The 10,716-nt window shown below is 42.1% G+C and overlaps 1 protein-coding gene across 3 annotated transcripts; it reads right to left on the reverse strand.

The window, feature by feature from the left end:
• Positions 1–922: 922 nt before the first annotated feature.
• ATP5MC1 (ATP synthase membrane subunit c locus 1) lies at positions 923–3,733 on the reverse strand. 3 transcript variants are annotated; one of them, XM_033089064.1, is made up of 5 exons: positions 3,669–3,733; positions 3,041–3,089; positions 2,062–2,139; positions 1,493–1,671; positions 923–1,144 (listed from the first exon to the last, which is right to left on the reverse strand). In XM_033089064.1, the coding sequence occupies exons 2-5, from the start codon at positions 3,077–3,079 to the stop codon at positions 1,030–1,032; spliced, it is 411 nt and encodes a 136-aa protein (XP_032944955.1). In that variant the 5' UTR covers positions 3,080–3,089; positions 3,669–3,733; the 3' UTR covers positions 923–1,029. The 3 variants fall into 3 exon arrangements, with proteins under 3 accessions (XP_032944955.1, XP_032944954.1, XP_032944956.1); XM_033089063.1 differs by having other exon boundaries at positions 3,599–3,724; XM_033089065.1 differs by lacking the exon at positions 3,669–3,733 and adding an exon at positions 3,565–3,645.
• Between the last annotated feature and the right edge of the window lie 6,983 nt (positions 3,734–10,716).

Here is a 10,716-nt window from a genome sequence, read left to right on the forward strand (position 1 = left end):
AGACCATGTCTACCAGTTTCTTTGTGTTCCTTCTTTCCATGTTTTGCTCCTGCTAGGGCTTGGAGAAGCAGCAGCTGTGGTTATCAGGTTATATCTTACCTAGGTTATCGGTCCTCTTTAGCCAACTGGGCAGACTTTTAGACCACCAGATGCTTCGTGAAGCAATCTAAGCAATTCATCACTTGGTTGGTTCACTGCCCCCATCCCCAAACACCCTTTTTATCCCTAGCAAAGCTAAGATTGTAAATTCTCCAAGAGCAGAGACTGTGTGCCTAAATCGGCTTTATTCACGAACATCCTGGCACTCTAAGAATGGATAATTGGGAATGAAAACGAAATTTACAAGTGGGGCTGAATGCAAGTGGACGGAGGCCTACTTCCACCTCTAACATGCTATGCAATTTCTTTGGGACTAAGTTTCCCTATCTGTGCTACTCAATTGTGTGGCCAAAATGAAAACAGGTGGGACAGCACAGTTAAAGGTTTAGGCTGGCCTGAGGGGGATTCCTCAAGTCTGCCGCTTCCCAGCTTTGTGATATTGGACAAGTTATTTTGCTTCCCTAAGCCTCAGTTCCCTCACTTGCAAAACAGGTCTAATCACTGTACTAATAATTCACAGGGTTGTCAAGATAACAACATTAAAACACTTGGTACAGAGCTTGGTGCAAATTAGGCTCCTCAAAAATATTACATATTATTATACTAAATTTGAAGGGAAAAAGCACCAATTATTATTACTTAAATAAATCCACGCTCCGCCTGGGAGATAAAGAGAACCCCCTTATGTTCTTCCGGTCATGGCAGTGCTACTTCTCAGCCCTGAGGAGTCCCTAATCACCAGTGGCTGACCCAATACCACTTTCCTTGTCCCACCTTTCTACCAAGACCCTCCCCGAGGGCAAAGGACAGAGGCGCAGGCATATGGGTTTAGAGAAACGTTGTATTTAATGGTAAAGCTTAGCACACTCCAGCACTGGGCATGGCCTGGAGTCGAAGCAGCAGGGATGGGTAGGTGACCCCCACAGAGCCTCACATGGCGAAGAGGATGAGGAAGGCGACCATCAAACAGAAGAGCCCCATGGCCTCAGACAGGGCAAAACCCAGAATGGCGTAGGAGAAGAGCTGCTGCTTGAGAGATGGGTTCCTGTCAGAGAGAGATCCATGAAAAGGAAAAGGTGAGGGCATGGGTGGCAGTGGAAGACACAGATGGGTTAGGTGAATGGGGAGTGCTGAAACTGGGAGAAGGCCTAGCCTGCATGTATCCTGGGGATTTGGACAGGCAAGCAGAGTACCAACATGGTAAGTTTAAGTGAGCCAGGTTAGAAGGATATTTAAATTCCAATTCAGAGAAACCACAGAGGTTTCTTCTCCTGGAAAAAACAGGAGGTAGATGAAATCAACTGGAAGATAGAGGGATTGCCTCCTGCTGAGGTTTCCCCCAAATAAGGTGGAATTTACTGTGGGAGATGCTCTAGGCCACCCCCTAACTTACCTGGCATAGCCAATGATCAAGCTGCCAAACACTGTTCCAATGCCAGCACCTGAACCAGCCACACCCACTGTGGCAGCCCCAGCACCAATAAACTTGGCTGCTGTGTCAATGTCCCGGGAGACAACACTGGTCTGGAACTCCCGTCTGGCCACCTGGAGTGGGGAGCTGCTGTAGGAAGGCTAGAAGGACAGGGAGAGAGAGGAAATAGGGAAGGAGAGAGAGAAAGGAGATAGTGAGGCACAAGGACAGGTGGCTGACTCCACCTTCCACCCCACCCACCTGAGCTCTGAAACTGTTGGCAAACTGCCTGTCAAGTACAGAATGCTTGGATTGAAGAGCATTCTGGGAATTAGTTTTAGGGACCATTTTCAGACAGAGCTAGGGAAATTTCATGGGTTAGGGAAATTTTACTTTTATGAGTGTCTCACCTATAATGCTCACCTTGGGGGTACTTAGAACTATTAAAGCACCCACCACAGAGTCTCTAACTCTCCTACTTTGGCCTAAAGCAACTCAACTAACTCGAAGGACCTCTAGGGAAATTCATAAGAAGGCCCATACTCCCTTACCTGTTCCGATGGGATCTCTGGCCTACTCAGGAAGGAGGCAGACAAGGGCCTGATCAGACCCCTGGTACAACAGCGGATCTGTAAAATCAGAAGGACACATCTCCCCAGATCAGGCAAGAGAAAAAAACCTAACTGATGAGCTTCTGTCAAAAATGACTGTAAATATTATAAACAGAAAAAGTCCGATATATTTCAAGGTCAATCAATGTATTCTTGTTTCTACCAACTAGGCCTACACCAGACACAGCTGTCCTGAGACCCTGGTGTTGTCAGCAGTGGCAACCTTCCCATTTAAAATTGGGTACCAAAGTTCACTTCTATGGGCACAGCCCTAATCAGTATTCCAGAATGAAAAACTCCACACTAATATCAAACCAGGTACAGGAAGGGTTTGTACCCAGATCACCAAAGGAATCAGTAGGAGGAAACCTTATTTTGCTAAAATGGTACTCACTGTTACATACCCTGAATGGAGTGGATCAGTAAGCCTGGTGAGGCTCCTAAAACAGCCATCTAAGCAGAGCCCTTTGTAACACGGCCTTCTTGAAATATATTTTAGTGCAGTGGTTCTCATATTTGGCTGAACACTGAAATCACGTGGGGAGTTCTAAAAAATATAGATGCATGGGTTCCACCCCCATTCCCCGAGTCTGTGCATCCTGGGCATCAGTACTTTTTAAAGTTCCCCAGTTGATTCTAAATGTGTAGCCAAGGTAGAGAATCACTGCTTCAGTGAGCTGTCTTACTATAGCCAGCGGGCTGTCTTACTATGGCCAAGCCAGACTGGGGGTAAAGGTTAGATTCAGACTCTCTGACCACGTTCCCAAGCCAAGATAGCTTAGTTACAGGTCCAAATAAACAGGGGTTAACTGCATCACATCCTACAACCTCCCCAAAGCATCGTCAGGATGCCAAGCTCCTCTCAGTTCATTCATTAAACATTGATGGCCCTACAGAGCACCCCGGAGCCGCAGCTTACCAGAGCCGGAGGAATGAGTAGTGCCCCGGTGGTCTGCATTTTTTTCAGTCTGCAAAGGAAAAAAAAATTCCATTGACTGTCTAGTTATTTCCTTATAGTAGCGACCTTCGGTCGTCCCCTTCACCCCCGCCCGTCCCCCCGGGCCGCGCTCTTCCTTGCACCGTGCCCCCAGCTGAGGAGGGCATTAGAGGTCAGAGTGACAGCGCGAACTCCCCGGTCCACCACATTCAGCGCGGCAGGTCTGCAAAGGAAGGTCATGGAGATCGGAAGTAGAGGAAGGAGGCCCGAGCCCCAGGAGGGAAATGTAGCGAAAGAGGATGGTCTCCCGGGAAGATTGGAGGCCAATACTGGGCAGGTGCCGTGCAGGGTGCTGCCAGTTTTAGACAGCTGTCCTCCGCCCGCCTCAGCCCGGACAGTTAATCGCTCATTACCGTTGGGAATTAACATTAATTGTTAAGGCTACAGATGTCCACCATCTCTCTCGGCTCTGCGGCAAATGCCCCTCCACACAGCCCAGCCCATACCCCTGCCGTTCGCTGGCCCCCGACTCCAGGTCACCTGCACTCCCACAGCCCTGCTGCCCTTGTTCAGACCACGGCGCTCGCCCCGCTCAAGGTGACTGACTCACCCAGCAGCTTTAGCTCTAGGTCTCAGCGCTCAGCTTTCCCACCCACGTGTCCCGGGGTCCCCCCACTCTCATTGGCCGCAATCCTCCCGTACCCCCATTGGTTAACGTCCTCAATACCTCCTTTCTTATTGGTTTTCCGCCGCTTCTTCCTCTCTCTCCACAGGAGCTTCGTGGCAGTACCCGCCTTCATGCGGGTGAAGGCGGGGTTTTCCTCCGAGATCTGGCTTCCGATTGGTTGATCCCTGAAACGCTCAACCATAGAGACGAAGGGACTCAGAGGTTCCATAACCTCCCGCACAAAATGGCGACTAAGGTGGAAGCTGCAGAAAAAGGCGTGAGAGAGATGACCGGACGCCTTACGCAGACAGACACATGACCTTGGACCTGAGCCTTCATTCGGGCGCACCGGCCTTGAGGCGCGTTGCATATTGGGATTTGTAGTCGGGTCGTAGGCTCCAAGGACGGCCGAAATCCCGCGAGACGTTCCGCCTGAAGCTGGGGGAGCCAACGCCTTTGCAGTAATACCCTCGCTAGTGATTTGCCGAAATCTTGCTTCCACCGTGGAGAATAAAGGCTGCCCGCTGGCTTTGAAAGTTCGCTGATGGGCGAGCGCGCCTCTGTGGGCTTCTGCCGGTGTTCAGCAGTCATGCACTAGTAACCAGATCTTTTTAAAAAGTACTATTTGTATTGTAAAAACAATATTCTAAGGATAAAAACGAGCAAAAGATAGGAATAAGCAGCTCACTAAAGTATTATAAAGAATGTTCAACTTCACTAATCAAAGAAATAGAAGTTTAAGCTCAACAGTTCTCACTTATCAAAAGAGCACAGTTCTTTTTATTAATGTGAGTCAGGCAATCTCCTATAGCACTGGTGAGAGTATGAATTAGAAAACTTCTTGAAAGCAATTTCGCAATGTTCATTGAAAGTCTTTGAATGGTCCATTCTCGTTACCCAGAAATTCTTGAGGAATTGAGAGCCTTTTAATTTTCCATCCTCTTTGACTCAGGAATATCACTCTGGGAATCTATCCTGAAGAAATAATAGGAAATGCAAAGATTCTATTTGAAGTATGTGCATTACAGCGTTTATCGAATTTGGAAACAACTAAATAATAAACGGTTAAATAAATTATGGTATCTTCACTTGGTGAAATAAGCCGATATTTAAAATCATATTTCTAAGAGTTTTATATTGAGAAAATTTTCGTGATGTAAACCATGAAAAATGTAAAACTATAGCACTGAAAAAATACGGAAAAAAGATTGGAAGAAAATAAAACAAAATATTAATAGTTTTGGACAGTATAATAAGCTTGATTTGTGAGTATTAAATTTATACATTAAAGATTATACTACTCTGGATAGTCTGGACTCTTAGAAAAACATTTTAAGATTGAAGAGATTTAAAATATCCTGCCAGCATGATACAATGGAAAGAGTGTGGAGTTTTGACATCACACAGACTTGATTTCCTATCATGGCTCTGCCACAGAACTGGATATGAACCTCTGAGCAGATTACCAAATCTCTCTTGATTTTAGTGTTGTAAGCTACCATTTATTGAGGCTGACTCACCATATGACAATCATTGTGTTAGGTGCTTTCACCTGTTATATAATTTAGTCCTTACAAAAACCCTTCAAGTATTATTATTCCCTTTTACAGATTACCCCATTTCATAGAATATCTTTCTCCAGTTTGGCATATTCGATAAGAGGAAAAGTCAGTATTTGAACCGAGGTTTGCCTGGATTCAAAGCACAAGCTCTTAACCATTAGCTTTTAGGCCATTAGCTTTTACACGTCCCTAAAACTGAGGAACGTGTAAAACAGGGTTAATGCTACTTATGAGATGAAGTAAATGCCAGTCACGTGTTGGTGGTTGGTGAATGTTCCCTTTCTGTCACTACTGTAGGATAAGTTACAGTTTCATGTGGATCATCCCTGACTTTGTCTACATGTATTCAGTTTTTTCACGTGCAGTTTTTTTTGTCACATAGTTCTACTCATAGCATACATTCAAAGGTATCAAATTTATCCTGTCATCTATCGGCAATCAGGCTGTTCAGTGTCACGTTTAGAATGTGAATTTTGGAGTTAAAGAATCAGGATTCAAATTCTGGCACTGCCACTTACTACTGTGTGATTTGGGGCCAGGTTCTAAACATCTCTATGATTGTCTTTATAAAAGGAAGAAATCCTTTTTTCAACAGGATAATTATGGAGTAAACGAGATAGTATATGTAGAAGTGCTCTTTTAATTATAGAAATAGAAAGTACTGGTAAACCAGGAGAGGCTGTGAGAATGGAAGGCAGTCGGGAAGCCTCAAATTCAGACCTGACATCTTGAGGGTTATACCATCTGACTTGAAAGAGGCCAAACAACCTCTGTGGAAACTCAGAGGATTCCTAAGTAGGCAGAAATGCTTTTGATGAAGGAGGCAAAGGGCAAAGTTGTGTATAATAAGCCAGCAGATCTCTTTCCAAGGACATTTCTGACTCTTTTCAAAACCCACCTCTTCCATCATGAGTCTTATCTCAGATCTTCTCTCTTTTCCTTTAAGCCCAGTTCCTCAGGCTTTCTTTAGGAATTCAATGCAACACACCTTTTTGAGCACTTAACAATTCTAAGCACTATACTTGGTGCTTGGAGTAAACAGATGAATAAAACCAATCTCAGCCCCAAAGAAAATCAAAATTAGCAAGAAAATGTGTGAACAAATAATTAAAACTATTAGTTAACAAGTACCACAAGAAAACTATCTGCAAAATACAAAACCGGGAGGGACTAACTGCATCTGGAAAGAAACAAGGAAGGCCTTTTGAAAAAAAGTGGTTTCTGGGCTGAGTTTTGAGGATAAATATAAGTCAGTTAGATATATCAAGAGACAGGGTGAAAACGGATGAGGCTATTCCAGGCGGAATGAACATGTATAAAAACACAGAGGACCTGAAACATGTAATGTTGAATGTCAACTGTAATTGAAAAATAAAAGATAAATACATATATATGTGTATATACACAAATATGGCCTAGAACATACACACACACACACACACACACACACACACACACACACAGGAGAGTTGCTATAGGCAATCCTAGACCAATCGGCCATGGCCAGGGACAGTACAAGCGTGACTACTGCACTTCCAATTCTGGCAATATAGCTAGATATAGTAAATATTCTGAAAATCACCTTGTCATAACACCTAAAAATGCAACATAAAATATACCAAATATATATATATATGTATTTTTTTTTCCCAAGTCAAGTTGTTAACTTTCAGTCTTAGTTGTGGAGGGCGCAGCTCAGCTCCAGGTCCAGTTGCCATTGCTAGTTGCAGGGGCACAGTCCACCATCCCTTGTGGGAGTCAAAACACGCTCCAATCAACTGAGCCATCCGGGAGCTCAGTGGCAGCTCAGCTCAAGGTGCCGTGTTCAATCTTAGTTGCAGGGGGCACTGCCTACCATCCCTTGCAGGACTCGAGGAATTGAACTGGCAGCCTTGTGGTTGAGAGCCCACTGGCCCATGTGGGAATCGAACCGGCAGCCTTCGGAGTTAGGAGCATGGAGCTCTAACCACCGGAGCCACCGGGTGGCCCAGCAAATATATTTTTAAATGCATAGCCTTGTTTTTTGACAGCTAAAAATAATGTATTCTATATTACATCCAAATTACCAATTTCCCATGGTCCGAAACAAAACTTCCTCTGCCAAAAGACTCTGGTGATGGTATGTTCCATAACAATAGTGGTAACAAACATAAAATGAGGGTGTTCTTTTGTGTGTGTGGAGGGGAGTGGATGAAGGAGAGAAATGATTCATGATGATGAATGCTAGCTTTTAAATCCATAGCTGAGTTCACAAGAAAGTAAGGAATGTCCTTAGGGACCCAAAACGGAGAACATAAAAGCAGAGCAGTAAACATGTAATATTCAACGAAAGCCACCATGGCTGGAAATATGGTAGGATAGAGAAAGGGAGGGTCAGTCACAGAAAGTTTGAGTAGCTTGAGTTTTAGTCCCGCGTGGGAATAGAAGGGTTTGGGGCCCATACAAGAAAGAAGTTGGAATTGAAATTTCCAAATAAAGGTAAGATCCTCAAAGGCTACACATCTTTTAAAGGGCTGGACTTAAAAAAAAAAAAATCCATCCACAGGAAGGTAACAAAGAAGTTTGTCTACCTGTTCCTGAGAACTATAGGACTACGTATTGGTCTGAGATTCAAATCTATGTCTTGTGGTCCAGGAACGCACAAGCTAAGGAATTGGCACTAAAAGTGGTTTTAGACTAGGGATGTCCCTGGGCTGAAACAATGTAAAGCTCCTCTATATCCATGCAGGAGTCCCACAATAACTGAAAAGTGATCTCCATAAAGAATCCACAACGAACAAGGATCAGCAAATATGACAAACAGCAAGAATTTCAGATTGCACAACTTTCAGATGGCAACTCATCTATAAAAGAGGCAATAAAGTGCAATGGTTAAGGGTATGGACTTTAAAGCCAGACTACCTGGATTCTAGGAAAGACTCTCTACTTACTATCCAGGGGATTTGGGGGCAAGTTGATTAACTTCTCTGTGTGTCCATTTCTTTATACAGGTTTGTTTTGAGAATTAAATGAATTAATATTTATAAAGTACCTAGACCAGTGCTTGGCACATAGTAAGGGTTACAGAAGCATTTGTTATTATTTAACTAAGTATGTTTACAATAATTAAGAAAACAAGGAATAAAAAAAAACCAAGCTGGTATAAAAAAAGAACATGAAGATTTGGAAAAGAAATAAATGGAACTTTTAAACATTAAAAATATAACAATTGAAATTAAGAAGAAAAAACTTAATGGATAGGCTAAACAAGAGATTTTTGACAGCTGAAGGAAAAGTTAGCTAACTGAAAAGTAGGTCTGAGGAAATTATTCAGAATGAAGCATAGAGAAATAAAAGATCAAAAATATGAAAAGGAGTTAAGAGATAGCGAGGACAATGAGAGCTAACTTTTTTTAAATTAGTCTATTAGAAAGAGCGAATGAGAAAGAGGCAATATTTGAAAATATAATGGCTGAGAAATTTCCAGACTGATGAAAGACATGAATCCTCTGGTTTAGAAATCTAAGCAAATCCAAAATAGGACAATTCTTGTTAAAAAAAAAAAAAAAATTACACCTATTCTCATTCTAGTGAAATGATAGGCCATTCTACAAAGAGAAGATATTAAAATCTACCACAGAGGAAAAAAAAGTTACAATGGAAAATTTCACTAAGAAGGTAACATTTGAACAAAGACTTAAAAGAGGGAGAGTAAAATATGAGGATGTCTGGGAAGAAAGTGTTCTAGGCATAAGAAACAGCAAGTGCAACGAGCCTGGGGCACAAGTATGATCAACACATTGTAGGACTAGGAAGGAGCTAGTTTGAATAGAGAAGAGCTAGCAAGAGGGAGAGTCATTGGAAATGAAGTCAGAAAGATAATGGTGATGGTAGTAGGGGTAGGGGCGTGAGCATTGTTAGGCTGGTCTTATAAAATTTTTGGCTTTTACTCTGAGTGAAATGGTGACTCATTAGAGGGTTTTGAAAAAAGGAGTGACATAGTCTGACTTATGTTTTAAAAGGATAATTCTGAGAATAGAGTATTGAGATGGAGGTGGGGAGAAAAAGGGACAAGCAGGGACACCAGTTGGAGGTTATTATAATAATCTAGATAAGAGGTTATGCAGCCTGGACAAAGATGTTAACAGTGGCAGTGGTAAGAAATGATAAGAATCTGGTTTTATTTTAAAGCTATAGGCAACATAATTGCTACTAATGGATGATAAGAATGAGAGAATAAGAGGAGTTAAAGATGACTCCAGTTTTCTATCTTAAACAGCTGGAATATGGAGTTGTGATTAACTGAGATAAAGTTTGACTGTGATTAGAACTGGTTGTTGTTATTTTGAAAAGTGTTGTTAGGATTTCAATTTTAAAACATTACATTTGAGGTAGTCTTGGACATTCAAGTGAAGATGACAAATAGGTATTTGAATATGTGAGTCTGGGGTCCAGGAGAAGTCTGGGCTTGAAATATATATTTGGGAGTCAGCGGTAAATAGTTGGCATTTAACATCCTGAGACTGGATGAGATCAGCAAAGAAGGAGTGTATCACACCTATACACATCATAGCCACACTGTTGAATACAAAAAGAGAGAACCTTGAAAACAGCAGGAGGTAAGTGACTAATCATGAACAAGGGATCCTCAATAATATTAACAGCTTTGTCTCACCAGAAACTGTGGAGACCAGAAGGCAGTGGGATGACATATTCAAAGTGTGGAGAGAAAAGGATTGTCAATCAAGAACTATGTTTAGGGCAGCCGGATGGCTCAGTTGGTTGGAGCGTGAGATCTTTTAGTTTTTTAATTATTATTTTTATTTTATTTGTTTGTTTGTTTATTTTGGAGTGTGAGCTCTTAGCAACAGGGTTGCCAGTTCAATTCTCACATGAGATGGTGGGCTGTGCCCCCTGCAACTAAGATTGAAAATGGCAACTGGACTTGGAGCAGGACTGTGCCTCCACAACTAGATTGAAGGACAATGACTTGGAGTTGATGGGTCCTGGAGGGGCATGCTGTTCCCCAGTATTCACCAATTAAAAAAAAAAAAAAGAATTCTATGTTTAGCAAAACTATCCTTCAAAAAACCATAGGAGAAATTAAGATATTCTCAGATAAACAAAAACTGGTAAAATTCATCACTAGCAGAACTGCCCTACAAGAAATACTATAGAGGGTCCTTCAGGCTGAAATAATAGGACATTAAACAGTAACTCAACTCCACATGAAGAGATAAAGAGCACCATCAAATGTAAATACATACATGGGAAAATATAAAAGACAATATAAATGTATTTTTTTGTAACTCTTTTCCTCTTCTATCTTGCTTAAAAGACAGTTACATAAAAAAATAATTATAAAGCGGTGTTAACAAGATTTATAACATCTAAAGATGTAATTTGTATAAAAATAATAGTACAAAGGAGAGGAGAGGGAATGAAGCTAT

The sequence above is a fragment of the Rhinolophus ferrumequinum genome, chromosome 21, assembly GCF_004115265.2.
Source record: "Rhinolophus ferrumequinum isolate MPI-CBG mRhiFer1 chromosome 21, mRhiFer1_v1.p, whole genome shotgun sequence".
Classification (NCBI taxonomy): domain Eukaryota; kingdom Metazoa; phylum Chordata; class Mammalia; order Chiroptera; family Rhinolophidae; genus Rhinolophus; species Rhinolophus ferrumequinum.